General features: G+C 38.2%; 1 protein-coding gene across 4 annotated transcripts in view; it reads left to right on the forward strand.

Annotated features, from left to right (window-relative positions):
* Positions 1-23,440, forward strand: part of dph6 (diphthamine biosynthesis 6) — a 363,508-nt gene that overhangs the window by 216,221 nt on the left and 123,847 nt on the right. For all 4 annotated transcript variants that reach the window (XM_070878999.1, XM_070878998.1, XM_070879000.1 and 1 more), the window contains one exon: positions 28-202. In XM_070878999.1, the coding sequence (XP_070735100.1) occupies positions 28-202 (175 nt within the window). The remainder of the gene's footprint in view (positions 1-27; positions 203-23,440) is intronic.

Consider the following 23,440-nt stretch of genomic DNA (forward strand, 5'->3'; position numbering starts at 1 on the left):
TGTGAAATTCCTCTTGTGTTTTTCTAGGGTTTGTGTCGAAGCCCCTCTACCTGATGGAGTACCGCTTCAAATTGATTGCCTTGTACACAAAAATGAGTTAACTTTGCAGGATACAATCAAACAGCAGAAGGAGGTTATGCATGTTCAGAGTATTTCACACTGGGCCCCTGCTAATATAGGACCTTACAGTCAGTCAGTCAAGGTAAGCAATGATGGTGATTAAGGACTCCTAGGTAAGTAAGGAATATCCTAAATTACACTATTTAAGAGCTGCATCATTTTTGATCATAATAAGTACCTTCTCTCCAGAATGTATCTGTTATGTGGTGATGGCAAACTCAGCGCATAAGGAAGCAAGGTGTTTTACCAACAGAACTTCTCAACTCCGGTAGCTAATTTTCATAGTAGCCTGCAGCTAATGATGTTCCTGTAGGGAGGTGAGAAGTACTGCTGACTATGTTCAGAACTGCAAAAGAAAAACATATGTTGTAGTCGTGTGTATTGTGCTGAAAACAAGACTGCTAGCATTAATGCAAAATAACCATTTTAGTCACAGCATGTAAATAACGTTTAAGTGATTTGAGTCATTAAAATTGATTCAAAACATCATATTTCTAATATGTAAAATTATATACTGCTATAGCAATGGAGACATTTATTGTCAGAACTCTAATAACTGTCACCCCTGTTTGGTATTATAATCTGCTGCAGACAGCTATAGGTACCTGGAGGCAGGAACCTTTTAGTTCTGTTAATAAAGCTCATCTCGGTGTCAGAATCACCAGTGGGCTGATTTTCTACTTTAAAGAAAGCTGCCTCTTTTTCTTGTCCTTCTCCCACACTGTTGTACCTTGTAAGATATCAACTTTAAATCTTTTTTTTAAGTGAAATAGAGTACCAGATTTTTATTTAAGCATCAATTGTTGCTAAATATGGAGGCATTTCCATTATAAGCTGGAATGAGACGACAAAAAGTTCAATTAGGACTCTTAAAAATACATCTGGGAGAGACTTAATCCTCTTTGAGTGGGCTGGGTTTCAGACCCAGAAGCTTGAGGTGTAAGAACTGTACAACAGCCAGTCTTTGAGACATGAGGCAATCTTTGTATTTTGCAATGAAAATGATAGAATAATGATTTTCGTATTTTAGTAATCTCTGGAGAACATTTTGCCTAAAGCCTTGGCCATAATTATTGTAGGATATTATAATTTATAGCTCATTAACTTTTGCTGTTAAATATTCTAGTCAAATTGTTTAAAAAAAAATATTTGTTCCTCTTTGATAGTCAATAAAATTAACGCACTAAATTACAAACTCTTATTGACACCAAAGCTGATGATTGGTATGCTCCATCAAGAATAGTTCTATGCAGAATAAAATTCTGACTAAGTCGGGAAAGCGGTCAGTTTAATTTGCCAGCAGAAATGTCTTTCCCAGTTATCAGTGGAAGATAATTAGGCGAGGATCAGCAGAACAGAGTATAAGGAGGGTTATAAGGTTTTGTGCTGAAATACTGTACTGTGTGTACAGATCAATTAGGATGCTTAACTTCATTTATAGTACGACAAAATTAATCCCATAAAAATGAGTGATCTCAGAGGAGTCAGTTGTCAGCTTCTGGCAGGATCACTTTGCCATAATCTATTAAAAAGCAGCTTTTATCAAGGCTTGCCTTTGTCATATTTTATGGATTTTTTCCATAAACACTGCCTATACTTCATAAATGTCTCAATTTTCTAGTCTATTAACATTACTTCAAAAGCAATTGATAAAAGGACAGTGCATGCATGAAATAATACACCAATAATTTGAGGTGCTGGAGGCAATAACAGTGTTTAACATCTTCACATGGCTTGTGAAGTAAAACAGCATAAGAATATAACCCATTGCCTATTGACAAAAAGGATTAATCAAATTAACAGGAAATTGTAAGGATATCTATTCCTTGTGAACTATAAAATATTTTGTTTAGTATTACTCAAATGTATTTATAAAAACAGTAAAAAAAAAACTGGCCTGAATCGTGCAAAACTAATCACGTCTGTTGACATGTGAGCTATCAGAAAATGATTCTTGAAGTGGACATTTTGTTATATTTTAATGCAAATGCCAATGCGAGATAGAATGCAAATATTTGTAGATGTGTTGGACCCTTTCGAGAGGAATTAAGAGCTTCTATTGAGAAAGTTCAAACAAATGACACTGTTCCCATTTATTTTGTACATAATGAGTCAGTTATGTTCCATTTCAAAAAGTTACATTACCCAGCTCATTGTTGCAATAGAAATAAAAAATAAAACACAAAATAATATTTCTATGAAATTGTTGAGAGACTGTTTAAGATGTTGACAGACCTAATGAACCGCAAGTGGTGCCATGGCTATCTACATTTTCTGCTCTGCTTACCGGATGTTGCAGTGCAGTGTTGCAGTGCAGTGTTGCAACGTATGTCAAATCAGTGCCTAACCAATGTAGAAGTGATGTGATTGCTCACTTTTCAAAAGATTTTGACATTGTGTCGTGCGCATCAACTGATATAGATGTGTGACAGGTGGATACTGCATAAAAAAACACGCATGCTGTGTGGCTGATATTGATCTGAAATGGGTGTAAATCACTAGCAACCTAAAGTGTAACAGATAAGTGTTGTGCCAAAGACTTTAAACTTTTTTTAAAAAGCTGAAATATTACTTTGACTTTAGTTGGAGATATTTGAAAAGAATGCTATGAGGTGTAAGAAGACAGACGGATGAACAATAAGGCACTAGACGTAATGCCTGTATTTAGTGATGACAATGCAGATAAAGAAATACAAATAAGTTACAACACAAGACAGGCCATTTGGCCGTGTCGTCGCTTACTCTCCATGTAAGCGGATAGTCCTAATTAAGTTTACCTGCTCTGTTCCTATATCCCCTCACGCCCTTTTCCTTCATCCACCTATACAATCTAACCTTCAATGTTTACATCGTTTCTGCCTCAACCATTAATACTGAAAGTGAATTCCACAGCCTCTCAACTCTCTGTGTGAAGACATTTGTCACGCTCCCTGTTCTAAATCTCTTGCGTTTAATTTTATATCTATTGCCCCTCATTCTATACCCTTCAACTACTGGAAACCGTCTGTTTCTATTTACCCTGTCCCATTCTTTCATCATTTTAAACACCTCTACCTTTTGGCCCCATAATTTTGAGCTATGTTGGAAAAAGCCCCATGTGCATACAAATCTAAAAAATCTTGAGTCATTACAACACTAAAACTTGTCGATGGTTACTGATTCATTTATGCAGGTAAGAAACAAGAATCTATTCATAGGAAATGTTCACCTCTTCTTCTATCCTGCCCACATGCTCACATTATTTTAAGGAGCTCTTCTCCCATTTCATTCAGTTTTCCTATGTAGCTCACTATTTCATAATATAAGAAAAAAATAGTTCTTGGAGTTTAGGAAACACCAGCAAGGTCACAATTATATATTCCTAGTTGCTCTGAAGAAGTATTGGTGAGCTGCCGTCTTGAATCACTGCAACCCTTGTGGTGATGATGCTTTGTAGAATTGCTCTTACAATTGAGTGGCTTGCTAGGCCATTTCAAATGGCATCACTCATCAACCACAGTATGGGACTAGTAATACATGTGCAGCAGTATTGTAGTAAAATTGCCATAGGTTAAGATCATATTGAAGGGCAAAAGACAATGTTAGTTTTTGGAGTCGGTATGGTAGGTTTCAAGGTTAAGCCTACAGTTTTAAAGAAGTCACCTGTTGTTGACCTCCTCTGTTTGAGCTCAGAATCTCTTGTTTTAACCTATGTGAAAAGTCTCAAGCAGGAAATTTGCATTTCCAATCTGGCTTTCGTGGTGAAAGTTTCAGAATTTCATCTAGGCTGAGACCAAGCAGATCATGTTTAATGCAGTAGAGCAATGTATTGTATTCAAATAGCTAAATATTGGCTTTGGGCTACAGGTTGGTTTTAATAAAATTGGTGCTGCAGCATTAGCTCGGAAGCAGAAATGTTTTAGTGATGGAATAGATCAAACAACCAACAGAACAGGGTAACCTTTCTCTGAATGGCAATATAAGAAGACTCTCTCATCAGACTGCCAGAGGACTGAGACTGAGATCAGCTACATGTTGTATAATTCTCAGACATCGAGGCCCACCCATTATCCATTTTCTTCAAAAGGATGGTGTCACATGATATACACCTGCAGATTGAACTGAGTTCTAGAGCTTAAAAAGTCAATAAAATCCAAGGTCATATCCCAAAAGTTCCATCAAAGAGTTAAATTAAAAAGTGGGTTTGATGTTATCACCCCCTGCCTGGTGGAAACCAGGGGGGCAGTTAAAGTGGAGCTGGGGACTTACACCTTTCCCACCCGATTTGGACGACTGCAATATTAAGTACTGACGGCAAGAAAACTTGCCCCAAGGCGCGAGATCCTTATTAAATATGCAGATTGGACTCCGAGATGTCATCAGGGCCCGATCTGCTATTTGAACCTGAGGCCTGAGCAGAGCAGCAATAGTGGCTTCCTCACCATGCCTAACCTGCTTACGACAAGAGCCAGGCCAGAAGAGGTGAGTTTTTACATTTTCTTTTTAGTTGCCTTGTGGGCCAGGAGAAGCAAGAGTGCTCCTACGAGCCCCACAAGAAAATCTTGGGCCTTCCCTACCCCGGGATTCTCCAACCGAAGCACTTACCTTGTGCCGAGGACTGTTCGACTGGGTCCCCAGTTGCGGCCTACTGGCACCTTAATTTAATAACCAGGTATCTATTTCCTGGCCACTTTGGTCAGGGGGTCGGCAAACGTCACGTTATTGAAGCCCGGCCGTTAAAATCGTTAGAGCTTCCCTGTTACAGCTCCCGGACAGTCCACCGCTCACTTTGCTATGTTTCCGACCGGGAGTTAAAATTGAGCCCAATGAGTCAAATCAAGATCAGAGAGCAGAAAATGAAGATTCTCCTTTGAAAACATGGTCCTGAAAAACAAACAATCCTAATGGTATAGCTGCTGAAGTTGTTGAAGTCCTAGCCAAGAAACTATCTGCTTTTGTGGCTTACCTATTTCAATTGTATTTATCAGCCAATATTGTCTCATCCAAGTAGAAAACATCAAACATTCTCCTATCCACAGAAAATTGGAACCCAGTAATTACAAACCATTATCCCCGCTGCCAACTTCATTAAAGTTTATGGAAACCAAAGTGATTGAAAAGCTCTTCACATCAACCTGCTGTTTTGCCACTAATTTGGTTTCATAGTGAAATGATTTTTGATCTCTCAATCTGATGGTGCAGAAATGGAAGAATTTTATTGCCCAAATCAAAATCAGAGTAATAATCTCTCAACATTTCTTGAACTTTCATTTGGAAGCTGGCGTCATGTCACTTATCGAGTGAATTACTGATTTGAATATGTAACTGTCTGCAAGAGCACAAACACTGCACCATCTTAAAGGGATGGATGCTACACAGTCACAAGACCACTGCAGGGACCCCTTGGGGAAGTATACTTTGCCCCACTCTGTTATACGTTTTGTTAGTAAGCTGGTGGATGTCATGAAAAATGTGTGTTCTTTGGTGAGAACAAATTGACTTTGTTAGACCACTCTCTCAAGAATGATTTACTTCCAATCTAAAAGGCAAGCATCAGTGGAATCAGTACACATCAGAATTGGATACTGGATGGATAAACGATGTATTGCCTTTAGTGCTGAACTGACAAGACCATGTATCTCTGTAGAGATAGATTTATTTTATTGCTTAGACTTCTATATACATATATATGTGTGTGTGTATATAATATACACACAGCAAGACATCGATGATGAGATCCAACACCATCTCCAGTGCGCCAGCGCAGCCTTTGGAAGCGAGTGTTCGAAGACCAGGACGTCAAATCTGGCACCAAGCGTATGGTCTTCAGGGCTGTAGTGATACCCGCCCTCCTGTATGGTTCAGAGACGTGGACCATATATAGTAGACACCCCAAAGCGCTGGAGAAATACCACCAACGTTGCCTCCGCAAGATCCTGCAAATCCATTGGGAAGATAGACGTAGTAACATCAGTGTTCTCGATCAGGCCAACATCCCCAGCATCGAAGCACTGACCACACTCGACCAGCTCCGTTGGGCGGGCCACATCGTCCTCATGCCAGATACGAGACTCCCAAAGCAAGCGCTCTATTCGGAACTCCTAAATGGCAGGCGAGCCCCAGGTGGGCAGAGGAAACTTTTCAAGGACACCCTCAAAGCCTCCTTGATAAAGTGCAACATTCCCACCTGCATCTAGGAATCCCTGGCCCAAGACCACCCGAAGAGGATCCGGGAGCGCGCTGAGCATCTTGAGTCTCGTCTCCGAGAGCATGCGGAGGACAAGCGCAGGCAGCGGAAGGAGCAAACCAGACTCCCCACCCAGCCTTTCCTTCAATGACTGTTTGTCCCACCTGTGACAGAGACTGCAGTTCCAGTATTGGATTGTTCAGTCACCTGAGAACTCACTTTTAGAGTGGAAGCAAGTCTTCCTCGATTTTGAGGGACTGCCTATGATGATGATGATGTATGGTATATATATATATACACACATACATACAGGTTGCATATTGTTCCGTTGCAAACATTTCTAATAAATTGAAATCTATCAAGGTAAAACTAATGGCAAAGAGTGCTGGAAAATAAGAATGAGAATCCTTTGAAGGCTCAGCTGTAATACGAGCCCCAGTGTCTGTATGATTACGTATGCCCAGAGATGAAATCATGTACACCTGTTTGGCAAGTTACAAAGAGAATTCATCTTTTGCTCCTGGACTACGTCCAGTCCAAAGCCATGGAGCCCAGTGAACCTAAAGGAGAAAAGCCTACAGAGAGAGAAATAGAGTTAACATTTCAGGTTGTTGACCTTTATCAGAATGAAACGTTAGCTCTGTTCCTTTCTCCGCAGGTGCTGCCTGAGCTGCTGAGTGTTTCCAGCATTTTTTGTTTTTATTTCAGATTTCCAGCTTCCGTAGTATTTTCCTTTTCTTCTAGCAATATAACAGATGATTTAACAACACGAGAGTTGCAAGCCCTTAAAGGCTTGCATGTTCATGTCAGCAACACAAAAGTTACAGCATGTTCACCTCTTAACATGCTGTATCAATCCAAAAAATCTGTGCATAGTACGAGTGACAACATTTCACATGCAATGTCTCCTGTCTACACCATTCTCTCCCAGTGACAAATTGTTGTCCTTTGTTTAAACACAAGAGTTAGCTATCACTTATTGAACAGGGTTTCTGGAGAACGTATTAGACTTAGGAAATTTGTGACCTAGCTATTGGTACCTCAGTACAATTACACCAAGTCCTTCTGTGCTCCCAACGAGCATCGTTAATCTCATGAGATAGCTGTCCTTGGTACAGTTATCTCTATCTCCCCCATGGTGTGTCACTTAAATTGCAAAATAAACATTTCAGATCCATGCAAATTATGTCGGTTAGGGAGCTCACCATGGAGTGTGTCCATTAACCACTCCTGAATTTTATCAAAAAACAACATGGATCTTTCCATTTTAATTTTGAATCTACCCTTGTTCGGTTCTGTATTGAAGCTTGTCCCTACTTTTAAGAGAAATGATGCTAAACAACAATAAAGTGCCCAATTATAATGTAAATGTTTACCAATTTTATTTTGCTAACAGGAGGCAATCACTTCAGAAAATATTTTCATGAGACATGCAAAATGCTAAACTTATGATACATTATTATATAACTTCTTTTTCTTTCGCTTCTTTCAGTTTATCTGGTATATTGGTGCTTCATTTGTATTTATGTTCCAGTGTATAGATGTCAGTATCATTTCACTGATGAGAGTGATATAAATTAATGAAATAGAGAGCAGGTCCCACTTATAAGTAGGTAAAGAAATATATGTTTTCTATATATCCAAATGTAGATAACTAAACTTAATTGAAGACAATGTTTGATGATTTTTTAATAAAGTGCAGATCTACTGACCAGTGTGATGTAAGCAATAGTCCTTTGCTTTAATGTATATTCGAGACACAAAATACGTGCCCTTAAAGTGAAACGCACCTTTTGTATGAAAGAATTCTGCAGTGCAACTAATAGTGATGGTTCATGTCATGAGACCAGAAGAAAATCTGGTGATGTACAAACACAGCATTGACAAAGGGATGATGGCACATTTATTTTGCAGAAGAATTCTTGCTAATGGCATTAATTTGATATTAGTCTTTTTTGCACATTTATTCAATTTTCTTGACTAAGTGTTTTGGAAAAACATATGAAAATGTTAGCAAGATATGTTCTGTATTGCTTTTAGAGCAGGTGTTTCAGCTTACAGTTGTTAAAAATGTTGCATGACATTCAAAATCAACCAGAAGTATAGATTGTACAGGGAATAAAATATTGTTGAGTGTATCTTCGTATTTTCTTGTGTGTCTCATCTGTAAGAAAGATAGATGAACTCTGTGTGTTAAGGAGGACACAGTTGGTTGGAGAAGGAAGAGTATGGCAAACTGGTAATTATTAGCTGGGTAACCTTATCTGCAGCTGAAGTGAGATGGACTAGCAGTGGCAGCAGTCATTTTGCTGAATCAAAGTCCATGTTAGTTGCATTATACACTGCCACACTGTGTTGTTAAGACTGGTATTAGCATGTACTGCTGAGGACATTGGAAGGACTCGATCTGTCACACTAAATCGCCTTCTCGCCCTCAAATGCTGAGGTCTGTGGCTCTGCTGACATGTTCCTTCATTAATGGTCCAGCCTTGACAACTGATCCTAATTGCCTCTGAACAGCACTTCATGTATTATTGGTTTCTGCCTGCCCTGGTTCATGTCAACAAGCCACAGAAGTGTAGGGTGTGCCTAGTGCCTTTTTCTGCAATGATACTAAAATAGTCACTTACTTCTTAAGGTGCTGAACTTGCTGGAAGCAAAGTGAGAAACCCAAGATCCCTTCATCCCATAGCAATAAATATTGAATGTGCATCTGTATAATGTTGTAAAAGTGGGCCTGCATAAAGGCTATAAAACATGAATAGAGGGAACATTATGAACAGTATTTTAAAGTGCTTAGTTATGAATATCTTTCATGCGCTTTATTCCTTTGAGGACGGAGCATTTTTTTTACTTTCTGAGAAATATATTTTTCATTCTGTGGTGTTCTTTTCTAAAATTATATTGTGGAGAAACCTTGGGCTAGACTTTCCCAAGTCCCTCAATGCCCGATTGCCCAGAAAAAATGCTAACGTTTTGCAGCTCATGCTGGTGAGAATCTCCATATTTAAGATAAAAAATAATCGCCCGGCGAGAAAATGGATCTTGCACCAGTATTCTCGGCGGTTAAAGACGAAACTAGGTGAAACGGGCAATTCTTAAACTTTAAAAAAAAATTTACTCCGAGGCTGCAGTTGGGCGTTGGGGGAAGGGGGGGACTTAAAAAAAAAAAATTGCACTGAAACAAAAGTTAAAAAACATTCCCAAGATAGTTTTACAGTTAATTGCCATTTTACAATTAAAAATAAATAAAGAACCTTTAGCTTACTTTGCTTTGCAGAGTACTCACCGACCGCCCTGTTTAAGCAGCTTTCGCAGGGCGGTTCCCTCGACGATCTGGACGGGCTTCTGTTGACGCCAAACTTACGCCCTGGTGATTTTCACAAGTACAGCCTGGATTTTCCGCTGGGCATTAATGTTAGTGTCCAATTTTATGATGGGCATATGTAACCTCCACCGGGTGAATTTTTTTCCCACTGTGTACCAAAATTCATGATGTCTTAATGTGCACGTGGACAGAATATGATAATCAGGAGTGGTTGGGGAGGAATTACTGGCTGCTCAAAATGTTAAAATAGTTTGCTGTGATAACGAAAGAAAGCAGCTATTAGAAATGATTGCTCATTTTATCTTTTTTTAAAAGAATAATTAGGGTGTTGGAGCGGGCGTGGCGTGGGTATCCAAAATGGGACATGACTCCAGCCATGTATTTTCATGACAGTTTGGTTTTAAAAAATGGCTTGATATTGATCATTGTTTTGGATGTAATTTCCTTCCCTGTGTTGTAAGGTCAAAATAGGGGGAATAGCAAGTATATTTTAATAGAACAGAGTAATACATATGTTTTCCCCTTAATTTAAAGGGACAATTCAATCAAGGCCTGAACTTCTACTTTTGTATTATTTCATGGCATGCTGCAAAAATGGTACTGCAGCCTTAAATAATTAAATATAAGAACCTTGACCAAACTGGTAGCACTGTCGCCCTGTACAAATTGTACCAAGTTATTGTCACATGGACTCAGTCAAACCATTTCCTTCTATTTTTGTTTCTACTGCTTGTTGAGCTGCTTTGCCCTTTCAGTAAAATATGTAAACAGATTATGGTAAAATCAAATGATTATCTTCAATAATCAGTGTAATCTCAGGCTGGCTTTTTCCAGAGGTTAATAAGAATCAGATTAAAGTATTCTTCATTCTGTACATTGGCTTGGCACAGCTTGAAACCATGATGAATAGATAGGTATCATCTGTTCGAATCGGCACATTAATTTTCAAAAAATTGGCCCAGTTGCTAATCTGGTGATTTTTGTAATAGATCATGTGTCTTTACTAAACTGGAGCTATCATGGCCTACCTTAAGTTTAAAGAAATGCTCCATAGTAAAGCTGAATCACAGCCTTGCTCTGGAGTAAGCCTTGCCTATGTAGCCCCATTAGATATTTCAATTCATGCTTTTGTCATAAAAGTTGATTTTCAAAAGTGTACCACCATGTGACTGGTCTTCTGATTGGAGCTGCCATTTTGCACCGTACCAGAGTGCTAGTCAGGCTGGGAGCCCCGAGGCATGACATGACATGACAGCACGTAAGTTAAGATTCCCTGCACCCTCTGCTGTTCAATATATTCAGTGGAGCATCTCTCAGACAAAGACTGAGCTCAAGCGCTGACCTTAAGCAGTTTTTATACTTAAAATGATGACTTACTGTATAACTTTCATGAAATTTCCGAGAAACAGATTCCATTTGTAATAACTCTTACTTAAAAATATAGTCTCAGCATTCTGGTCACTAAAATCATTCACGTATAGCAGGATGTATTTTTACTAGCTATAGTGATGCCGAGAATCAGTGTAAGTCAGTGATGGTTTTTAAGGGGTTACACAGTAAGTTTATAAATGCTGACTATTACTCACATCATCAGACTTTTTGTATTAAATATGTTGACTTACTCCAGTGAGATTTTTTCATTGTCCCTCAGATGGCAATTGAGTCAGATCTGTGCTGTAACATCTGTAACTGTATCTATTTTTGGTATGCAAAGGTGAGCTTTCAGCAGTCTGGGGGGGTGCCATTTTATTGGGAGAGGATTTAAACTAAGAGCTGGAAATTCCCCTTCCATGCGCCTGGTTTTTCGCTGATATTCCACCGTTTTTGGTGAAAAACGGCGAACCAGGAAATTCGGTGAAATCTTGCGCCGGTGGTTTTTAAGTATCGCTGGGAAGGGACCGCCAGCGTACAAGACTCGAAATAGCGCTTTCGCCAAAATTTGGCTCTGAGCCCACCCGTAGATAGGATGAAAAAAAACGCTCGGGAAAAACCTGCGTGCAATCCTTGGAACAGCGGTAGGTATGCAGACCTACAAAAAAGGTAAGGTAAAGTTTTTATTTTGTAATTCTTTTGCAGCGATTCAATAGTTAAGTGTCTTGTGAATGTTTTGTGATTTTTTTTTGGTTTTTGCAATTTTTGGGGGGATGTTTTCCTCCTTCTCTAGGCCCAACTTACAACGGTATCGGCCTCGGAGAAAAGTTGCAGAAAATTTTAGCTTTGCGCCTTCAATCCTTGTGCAACGCCGATTTTTACCACTGGGCACATTTTATCCCGAATTTTATGCCTCGTAGCGGTAGCGGAGTCATAGCTGTTTTTTTGGCGAAAAAATACTGCTATGACCAAAAATGGAATTTCTAGCCCTAAGACTTCGTAACGAGTTCTGTTTCTATGTTTCTATGTACCTATATTTAAATTAAAATTAATCTAGCGTATGTCACAATTTTTGGCAATTCAAGTGTTACTATTTTTGTTTGTTTTAATCTATTTACCAATTGAATTCATATAAGCTAGATGCTACAACCATTATCAGTCTCAAACACAGTCATACACATACATAGATAGACTTAGGGCATTGTAGTAGAAAGTCTGTTCAGGCCTAACTAAAAATATCTTCTGTCCGAACAAGTTAATGTCCAGATATTTTTTCTGTCAGTGGTTCAGACTAAAAGTATAACATTTTATTTAATGAAAGCAGTAAAACACAAATTCCATTCATCATGTAATCTGGTAATAATTTTCATTATGTCTAAAATCATATCATAGATTTTTTTTAATTGAAAATTCTCTAAACTGTAAGTGAGCGTATTGAAAACTGTAGAATTGGAATAGCAATTTCAATGTTCCAAAGAGTACCTTTTTTGCACCTGGGAGTTAGGTTTTACTGTACTGTATTTTGGAATTATTTTGATTATCTAAAGGAAAGGAAAATTAACCTTCCTGCTGTTTTTATATCTATATTCTATGTGTTTTTCTAACAATAGTGTAAATATGAAGATTCCCTGACAATGCATGCACTTTGTTATGTGCAGAAATGTTCCTGCTTCAGAAGAAATTATGTTTGTGTCTATAACTAAAATGTTCTGATGGTGCTATAGTTTTAAATCCTGCAGGTTAATAACTTGGAATCCTAATTGAGTACAGAATTTGCATATTTATTGGAGAATGTGGAATTTGCTACATTGTGCTGGCTGACGTTCTATTCCATGTAGTAATGCTGCCACCTTCTGAAACAGGGAAGTATTATCAACTAAATGAGGTTGTGTCCTGGAGACTTTTTAATGTCTTCTGCAGGTTGTCCGATTGCTGAAAGCAAGTCAACTTGCCGAATTCCAGAATTGCCTGAATCCCATCTTCTAAATGATTGGTTCAGAAGCCAGTGTGGGAGAAGTCCTAGCTTCTCAGTGTGGTTGCATTCCCAATGTGACAGTCTGACAGGCCTGGGAAGTCAGCAGGAAGAGGTAGAATTGGGTTCAAAATATATAACATTCACATTAGCATGAAATTAAAACACTATTAATTTCTACTATATTAAACATGAGAGGCTAAGTAGATGATAAGTTAATTTTGTGTAAAAGTTAAAGGAATGAGATACATGGTGCTTTGAGGGCAGAGGTGGGCACAGCTGGGATTAGGAGGCAAAAGAGATTGTGGATGTTTTTTCACCATCATTCAATCAGACAACATGCCCTTCAGCAGAACAGCGAGCCTCCTGATTCTCTCGAATTAGGGAGATTAGCATGAAGCGCATAATGCGGGATGATGGAATTTGTCATAATTTGCATTGTTCTGGAAAGATGTGGTTTGATAGAGCGATGCGTCTTGGAGCATGCCATGTCCCACGGGCAGGTCACGAAGGAAACTTGGCAGAAATGATTTTCCGATATGTGCATCAGTCGTAAATGCCTCACAACCAATTTGTCAAAAGCTGAGGTCCAGACAGTAGAAAACAGTGGGCATTTGCCCTAATACAAGGAGAAATGAAGTCAGCATATATCGCCAAATAGCATATTCATTACAAAGTAATCTTGTATATAACATATAGCCTGCAAATCATGATCTTTGTCTATTAAATTTAGCGAATAATTTTATTGCATATTTTGCATTCTTAGCTATTAAAGCTTTTTAAGTAAACAGCTGAAAAAATATAAAGTCCGTTAATTTCCGATTGCCATTCTTCTAATAACAGATTGCCTCTGCTGAAAGGAATCGTCTCACTGAAATCATCATTAACTATAACAGCATCAGGAGGTGTCTTCTGAGTGATTGCTTCTGACCTTGATAATGTTCACAAACTGCCAATAGAAAGGATAATCAGCATGTAGTTGACAAAACGGACATGACAGTGTTACTTATCTGCTGCGGCATTTCTGGAAATGGGCATGAGGAAAGCAGACAGGCAAGGAAACACGCTTATTTACAGTAGCATAGCAAGAAGAAAAGGTCCAATGTCATGAAATGACCACAATCTATTTATGGACGAACTAACTATGATGCCATGATTTTGGCATTTTATATTTTTCCCTCCACTAAACTTATATGCACGCATGGGTTATGCAATTTGCCATATAAATATTGAGCAAGATTTGGTGATATTTCACAAGACATTCAGCGATGTCTGCTTTTTCGCTTACTACATATATTGAAATAACAAGGTTTATAAGGCCAGTTAAGTAACACTGATCATATGTGACAGTTGAGCATTCGCGGGTTGGGGATTTCAGAAGTGCTAAAAAATATATAAAATATCGTGTACGTGTAGAGTAAGACCACTTCTATGCTATACCACTTTTCAAGAGAGAAAGGTTACAATTTGTAATACTTTTGTAAAGAATTTAATATAATGTTTTAGATTTATAAAGTAGATTTTTTTCTTCCAAAAACTACTATAAAAAGATCTTAATAGTTAAATTAAATTGAATTGTCCAGATCCTCCATTTTATACCAAAAAAGTGAAACAAAAATCGCGATTGGGCCAGTTAGTTTATTAATTTCAAGCATTACATATAAGTAATACATAAGAAATAATGATCCAGAGGTGAACACCTTCATATCTTTACCATTGTATTGCAGTATGAGCTCATTATCAAACCACATTGCTGGAAATGCAATTTCACTTAACATATTTCCAGATAGGCCAAAAGTTGTGGTTATGGAAATAGATGGTAGATCAGATTCTGATAATACTGAAACCAGAAAATATCCTTTTGTTTTAAGATTATCTGCACTGTTCAAACCATGCATCGTGCCATATTCTTTCCCCTTGGGCAAGTTCTTTTATTGGCAGAGTGTACAAAGTATATCAAAAGCCCAAGTATTAGACGAATAATTATCCCAATTGAATCAACAAACTAGAAGACTCAAGATAAACCAATATCAGACAAATAACGTATTGAAATATTGCAGCTCCAAAAAGATAATTGTTGAAAATTTACTATCTGGGTAACTGGACATCGAATGTCATTGAACTGAATGTAAGGAATAATGAGCTATTTATATGCACATCCTGTTGTACAGTTGGATATGATAGAAACTTGAACGGAAAATGGCTACCTACTGTCATAAAACTAGAAAATAATGGAAACACTCAGCAGGTCAGTCAGCATCTCTGGAGAAAACAGATAAGTTAATGTTTCAAGTGTAGACTCTATCAGAACTGGTAGAAATAACAGAAAAACAGCATTTAAAATGGAACAAAACAAAAGGGAAGAGAAAATAAATACGCACTCTCATCAGTAATGTAATCTTTAGAAAACCAAATGTGCTGTTTCCTTGGGAGGTTTTTTTTTGCAGCCATTAATTCACTCGGTCCTAAGCTGTGAATTGGTATTCATGCAATTGGTTATTTATTTATTGGTGAATTTGGATGTGTGAAAGTTTTTTTATAGTTTTAATTCTTTTTAAGAAAGAGAAAAAAGGCATTGGCATTATGTGTTGAAGCTTTCCCCTGTCATGAGCGAGGGATAACTTTTAAGATACTCAGTCTTTGCACAGAACCATAAAGAGAATTCACAAAACAGAGATGCACATTATACCTTGGTGCATTTCCACTGAGCTATGAAATGGTATATCAGAAGTAAATATCATTATATAGATGAAACAGTGGCATTGATTGAGTTCCTTAAGCACAGTGCAGTACTCAGTCCAATGATGGACCAAGAGTTTTTATTGTTCCTTAGTGCTGAAGGAAATAAACATTGCATGCAACTAAATGTAAAGTATAATAATATCTGATTATGAAATGGACCTGTTAAACAAAAGCAAGATATTTTGGACCTTAGTTCATCAGGTATGTATGCCTGAGTTGGAACAATACAGTGATAGTCCTGCGCAATCCTTTAGAAAGATAATTATATGATTAGTTGAGTTGATCGTTTTTTATCCAGAAAGAATTGTTTCAGCCATTTCTCCCAATAATGGATTTTTCTTAGCTGATGAGAAATGTACTAGTTGGAGAATATTTACTGAAATTCAAATGGAAATATATTACACATAGTATACAATTTTCATGAACATACCGTAAAAGAGGTGGAACAAATGAATTACATCGTTTGGGGGAAAGGGATGTAATATTTGATGAAGCATGTGACTGTATAAATTGTGCTGTAAACAAAATAAATATCAGGTTCAAAATGAAGAATTTGTAGTACAACTGAGGTTGCTCATTTAGCAGAAAGGATTCTCTTTTAATAAGAAGGGGCCTTGATTTTCACAAGTTAATTCACAATTTTATTGGATTTTGCGCATATCCCCCTTTCATATCAATACATACAAATTGTTGTAATGAGACACATCAAACATATACATTGAAATTCATTTCAATAGACCTCAATTAATACTGCAATAAAACCTGAATAAAAATTAAAGTGTAGAAAAGGGAATAAGGACCCAAAGGACAACTTTAACAAACTGAGGGTTTCATTTGGATAATTGCTACAATATAAAAGAATAGAAAATTGGAGTAAAATTTCATTGTCTAATTTGATTTTTAAGTTAATCATATCTTTATGTGTTTATTATCTTATGTTTGGAAGTTCATGGATATTTATGAATGATAAAACTCCCAAAATTAAGGAAGAAGCATACTCTTTTTGAAGAGTACGCTTGGGAATTGGATATATAATTGAAAAGAAAAAAAATGCAGGACTATAAGGATAGAGCTGGGGAGTAGGACTAATTGGATAGCTCTTTCAAAGAACCGGCACAGGCACGATGGGCCGAGTAACCTCTCATGTGCTGTATGATTCTATGATTTTATTGTTGAATCATACATAGTCGTATCTGATTCTAGCTGTCCCATAATGTTTTACTATAATTTGCTAGCAAAGTTCATTGTTAAATTTTGTTGTGCGACCTTTTGGCAAAAGCAGAATGATGCCAATACAATGATTTAGTTTTAAGTGCATATATAAAATTATCTCACAAAGAATTGCCGAGATGGGCAGTGGAGAGGAGTGGGAGTCCAAGTATTTTCATTTTTGAGGTGTTTCTGTAAATGCCATGTGCTGGTTATCTCGCAGTAGATTTGTACCAAATCTATTTCTAGCACTGCAAAACTATATGTTGTCGATATTTAGACTTCAGGTTATTGAAACTACCAGGTTTTTTAGTACAGAGGGAGAGATGAGATTATAATACTTCACTGTGACTTAATCACTGGAATGACATAATGTCCCATCCATTAAGGAAACTAGCAGCTGGAAATGTTGGACTGTGTTGGGTACTGAATTAATATGGATGAATTACCTACTGCAAAATAATTAAGTATTTTTTTCCTTTAATGGTGTAATATCTGTAAGCTTGTAATGTTTGTAGCTCCACACTATGGATGTGGACGTATTGTGTACTGCAATTGCACAGTTAATAATTAAACAGAACCAGGCAGATTTCCGTAGGCTTCTAAGAGAGCCTCCTGCCATGTTAGAAGCTGTGTGTGCTTTGCTCTGTGAATATATCACATTTGGCGATTGAGATGGGATTTTTCGGATGATTTAAAGCTTAAATTTTGTTGGTGAAGGATTCAGCCAACCGACAGAGAGACTTTGGAAAAAAGCTGCAAAATCCGAGGTAAAATACAGCACACGGTGTGAACAGCTAGAGATTAAAATGGCAGGTGTAATCGGACATTTGGGGGAACATAGACACGACCGGGAACGTTTTAAAGCATATGTGGATCGGCTAGAAATGTATTTCACTGCAAATAACATAATCGAAGTTCCAAACAATGCAGTCCAGAACTGGGCTGTGTTGGAACGTAAGAAAGCGATCTTCTTATCAGAGGCGGGTCCGGCATTATACGAAACCCTTGTAAATCTGCTTGTGCCTGACGAGCCAAAGGACACAACGCTTAAAGAGATTTTAACGAAGCTGGAGCAGCACTATAACCCCAAACTGTTAGAAATTGCTGAAAGCTACTGTTTTGGGATTCGGAATCAAAAGAATTATGAAAGTATCAGTGATTACATCGTAGCATTAAAAAAGCTATCGATGCACTGTAATTTTGGACACTTTCAAAACCGAGTATTACGGAATCGTTTTGTTTGTGGGGTGAAAAATGATGCGATCAGAAGGAAGTTATTGACGACGGATGACTTGACTTTTGAGATTGCTTGTCAGATAGCAAGGTCGATGTGCATGGCTGTACAATATTCCTGAGAATTAAATAATGATTACTGTCGTCAGTCAACCGAGGTAAATCACCTGCAGGTTCAAAGTAAAAGACGGCGGGGGCCCAAAGTCTCAGAAACTGGAAATTCTAACAGAACGTCGAAGTCGTGCTATAGGTGCCTGGGACAACACATTGCTCAAAGTTGTCCATACATGAAGGCAGAGTGTTCCTTCTGCAGAAAGACTGGGCATCTTGTGAAGGCATGACGACTGAAGGGTAAACCAGCTTTTAAAGCTAAGTCCAGAGTTCAAAGCTATGAGTAGAAATCCCAAGAGACTACATAGCATGGAAGAACAACAACAGGATGAGGAGATGTTAGAGTTACATGTCACCAGGAGCACGAGGTTAATGGACAGCGATTTGGAAAGCATCAAAATCCACATAGGTGTTGCGGGATTCAAGATAGCAATGGAAATTGACACGGGTGCATCCGTGAGTGTAGTACCGGAGTCACTATGCCGTGACAAATTGCGTGATTTTCAACTGGAGAAATCCAAGATAGAGCTGCGAGGCTACTCAGGAGAGAAAATTTCTGTTGTAGGTCGTATCACTATACCGGTGAAATATAAAGATCAATTTCAGAACTTGCCTCTAATAGTAGTGAAAGGAGACAAGCCTGCCTTACCAGGAAGAAATTGGTTGAGCTCACTGAAGCTGGATTGGAGTGAGATTTTCTGTGTGGAAGCGAGATTTCCATCAACGGATGAGGTTATCAAGAAGTATCCGAAGGTGTTCTGTGAAACGGGCAGTCCGATCCAAGGCTTCAAGATGAGTGTCAGGGTACAGAAGGACGTTAGATCGGTTTACTACAAGCCATGTTCTGTACCATATGCAGGCAGGGAGAAAGTTGAGCAAGAACTCAAAAGACTAGAGACTGAGAACATTATTTGCAAGATAGATCGATGTAATTGGACTACACCCATTTTTGTTGTACCTAGGTCCGATGGTAAGGTAAGATTGTCTGGTGATTACAAAGTAACCGTAAACCAGGTTCCAGAGGGTAATGTCCCCAATACATTGCCGAATATAGAAGATTTGTTCACAACACTGACAGGTGGTCAGATCTTCTCAAAACTGGATCTTGTGAATGCCTACTTACAGCTTGAACTAGATGAGGAGTCCAAGTCATGTTTGACTATAAATACTTATCTAGGCCTATATCAATTTAATAGGCTACCGTTTGGAGTGTCTTCCGCCCCTGCCATATTCCAAGGGGTGATGAACCAGATTTTGCAAGGTATTGAAGGGGTAGTATGTTATTTGGATGACATACTAATTTCAGCACCAAATAGGCAAATTCATAACAACATATTGAATGAAGTCCTCAAACGGCTAGAGAAGCACAGAGTACGTGTCTGCTCGTAAGTGTGAGTTATTTAAAAACTCAGTGGAGTACTTAGGGTACAGAGTAGATAAAGATGGTTTACATCCAACCATGGAAAAATTGGATGCAATTAGAAATGCACCCACTCCCAGGAATGTCAGTGAACTTTGTTCATTCTTGGGTCTTTTGAACTATTATGGGAAGTTCCTACCAAATTTGGCTACAGTATTACATCCACTGAATAAACTTTTGAAAAAACAGGTCCATTGGAAGTGGTCAAAAGAATGCGATACAGCATTCAAGAAGTGTAAAAGCAAATTGGTAGAGAGCACCATGTTAGTTCACTATGACATATCTAAGGAGATTAAGCTAGCATGTGATGCCTCGCCGTATGGAGTTGGGGCAGTGATCTCTCATGTATCACGTAGTGGGGAGGAGAGACCAATTGCTTTTGCTTCACGCACTCTCAGTGCCAGTGAGATTTATTATGTGCAAATTGAAAGGGAATCTTTGGCATTAATTTTTGGGGTCAAGAAGTTTCACAAATACTTGTATGGTCGTAACTTTACCATCGTTACGGACCATAAGCCCCTGACAGCAATCCTCTATCCAAAGTCCCCAGTTCCAACATTAGCTGCAGCCCGAATGCAGAGATGGGCTTTGATTTGAAGGAATAAGCCATTTAGGACCGAGATGAGGAGAAACTTCTTCACCCAGAGAGTGGTGAACCTATGGAATTCTCTACCACAGAAAGTTTTTGAGGCCAATTCACTAAATATATTCAAAAAGGAGTTGGATGTAGTCCTTACTACTAAGGGGATCAAGGGGTATGGTGAGAAAGCAGGAATGGGGTACTGAAGTTACATGTTCAGCCATGAACTCAAATGGCGGTGTAGGCTCGAAGGGCCGAATGGCCTACTCCTGTACCTATTTTCTATGTTTCTATCTATTTCTATGATTTTGTCAGCATATACATATGATATTGAATACAGATGATCAGCTGATCACAGTAATGCTGATGCAATATCTAGATTCCCTTCCCCATCACAAGTTACACCCGATAGGGAAGAAGTGTTTTATTTTTCATACGTTGATGAACTGCCAGTCACAGCTGAAGAGATTGGTAGAGCAACCAAACGTGACCCAGTGATGTCAAAGGTGTATGAGTATATTGCAAATGGATGGCCAAACCAGGTAACAGACAAAGATACACATCCATTCTTCATTCGTAGGAATGAATTATCAGTCGATAAAGATTGTATCATGTGGGGTGCCAGAGTGGTTATACCAAATAAATTATTAGGAGATCTCCATGACCAGCACCTGGGAATGTGCTTGACCAAGAGTTTTGCTGCAGTTATTTATGGTGGCCAGGTCTTGATAAAGATATTGAGTACATTGTGAGTCAGTGTACGACATGTCAATCGGTAAGCAAGCAACCATCACCAGTACCATTACAGCCATGGAAATGGCCTCCCAAGGTGTGGCAAAGGCTACATATTGATTTTGCTGAGTTAGAAGGACAACAATTGTTCATTGTGATTGATAGCCATTCGAAGTGGGTTGATGTGTTTCCAATGTGGAAAATAACAACAAGTAAAACATTGGACATTTTACGAAAATGATTTTCTTCATTTGGCCTCCCTGAAGAGATTGTTTTGGATGATGGACCATAATTTTGTTCAGAAGAATTTGCACAATTCACGAGCAAAAATGGTGTGAAACATAACAAGGTTCCACCATACCATCCTGCGTCGAATGGTGCAGCAGAGTACAAATTGTAAAACGTGCCCTCAAAAAAACAAATGTTAGATCCAAATCCAAGGAAATGACAGTTGTCATTGGATCACAAATTGGCTAATTTTTTGATTACATATCGAATACTCCTCATACAACTACTGGTAGAACACCAGCAGAGTTGTTTCTCAAACGACAGCCACGAACCAGATTCTCGTTGTTAAAGCCAAATTTGGCACAGTCCGTAGAAGAGACACAATTAAGACAAAGAGAATCATGATAGAGGTAGAACAAAAGAGGGAAGTGTGAAATTAAGCCAGAAGGTGAGAGTGAAGAACCATCACCATAAAGTGGTTACCAGGAAGAGTGGTGAAGATATGTGGTCCTCGCACATATTTGGTAAAGATGTTTGATAATGGACAGGTTAGGTTTGTTCATATTGATCATATTTTACCTACAGACATGGAAAGAGTTGAAGGTGGGAATGATTCAATTATTTCTGACTCATCAGATAGTTTTGATACACCAGTAGCAAATCCTAAATCCAATGTACTGGAAACATCCAGGAGAGAATCAGAATGAAAGTCTGAGTCCGAGTCAGGAAAACAAAGAGCCTGAAGTTAGAGTGAGTTCAAATGAAAATCAAGGAAATTCCATGGAGGAAAACGTTCCTTAAGATGAGCCTCGAATGAGTTTAGATTCAACACCATGTTTGGAAGGTTCTGTTCAAGAGCGAAGGTATCCTCTTCGAAACAGAAAACAAGTGGTAAAGTTTAATTTGTAAATATGGAAAAAAATAAGTTTATATCCTGTGTTATGTATAAACATGAAAGTTATGTATGATGTTTGTTATAATAACTTCTTCATTAAAGAGGGAGAAGTGTAATGTCTGTAAGCTTATAATGTTTGTAACTCCACACTATGGATGTGGACATATTGTGCACTGCAATTGCACAGTTAATAATTAAATAGAACCAGGCAGATTTCCGGAGGCTTCCGAGAGAGCTGCCTGCCATGTTAGAAGCTGTGTGTGCTGTGCTCTGTGAATATATCACAAATGGCGACACCCTTGTTGCTTGGATGTTGTGTAGGGCAGTTGCTAGTTGTACATATTGGCCAAATACTAACAGAAAGAAGCCACCAAAATTTAAATGGCATTTCTGAAAAAGGTAAAAATTGACCCTAATTTAGAAATTCTTGAAGCAAAAATCAAAAATGTAATTTTCTGTTATTACAAAAAAACTCATGTGTAATGTTATTCACCCCTTTCTTGAAAGTTACTCTCTTTTCTAATGTAATTTTCCCCCTAGTTGTTATCTCTCTTGTACTCCTGAATGTAACGGCAGTGAGAAAATCTGGACAATGTATGTTGGCAGACTTAATATCCACCATCAGTGGGGAACATCACAGCTGAGTTTGATCCTGCTGTAACCCAAAATCCTTAAAAATGCACTTTCCAGTAGACATTTCATTGGATCGTGATTAGGAACAGCTACCCCGACTCATTTTTCTTATCTTTGCCCCCCACCCACCTCCCCCCCACCCCCCCCCCCCCCAGCCCCGCCTTCCTCAACTCAATTATAGCTTTCTGTTGCTCCAGTTAAAATCATTTCATTCAGCACAGATTCTGAGAATCACGTCTTCTTCGTCTCTAGACCATCCATGGAAGCATTGGGGATTCTGGAATTACTGACATTTTAGCAATCATTTTTAGCTGGATATCTGTATTTTGTATTTAATAACACTACTTTTCTTCCACTTGTTCCCAGTCTATGAATGTTAACTTTTGATGCAGAATGTTGATACAGGACTTTTTGTATTGAAATGATTCAGTAGCAAGGATCTTCAGATGGAACATTTTGTAGGCTTATAACTAAAGCATTCCTTCATTAATCTCCTATTATGATACGTCCGGAGCAAAGCTGTTTCACAAAATACTCCTGAGTACTGGTTAATGTAGGCCCCAGGTATCAGTAATCACATCCTTAGAATTGCAAATTGCACCATTTTAAAAATCTAAATGATACAAAAATACTGTCCAGTCAGTTAAATTACAGTAAAATATATGTTAAGTGGACCTTAGATCAGCTATATTAGAAT

The sequence above is a fragment of the Pristiophorus japonicus genome, chromosome 4 (genome assembly GCF_044704955.1).
Source record: "Pristiophorus japonicus isolate sPriJap1 chromosome 4, sPriJap1.hap1, whole genome shotgun sequence".
NCBI classification, from domain to species: domain Eukaryota; kingdom Metazoa; phylum Chordata; class Chondrichthyes; family Pristiophoridae; genus Pristiophorus; species Pristiophorus japonicus.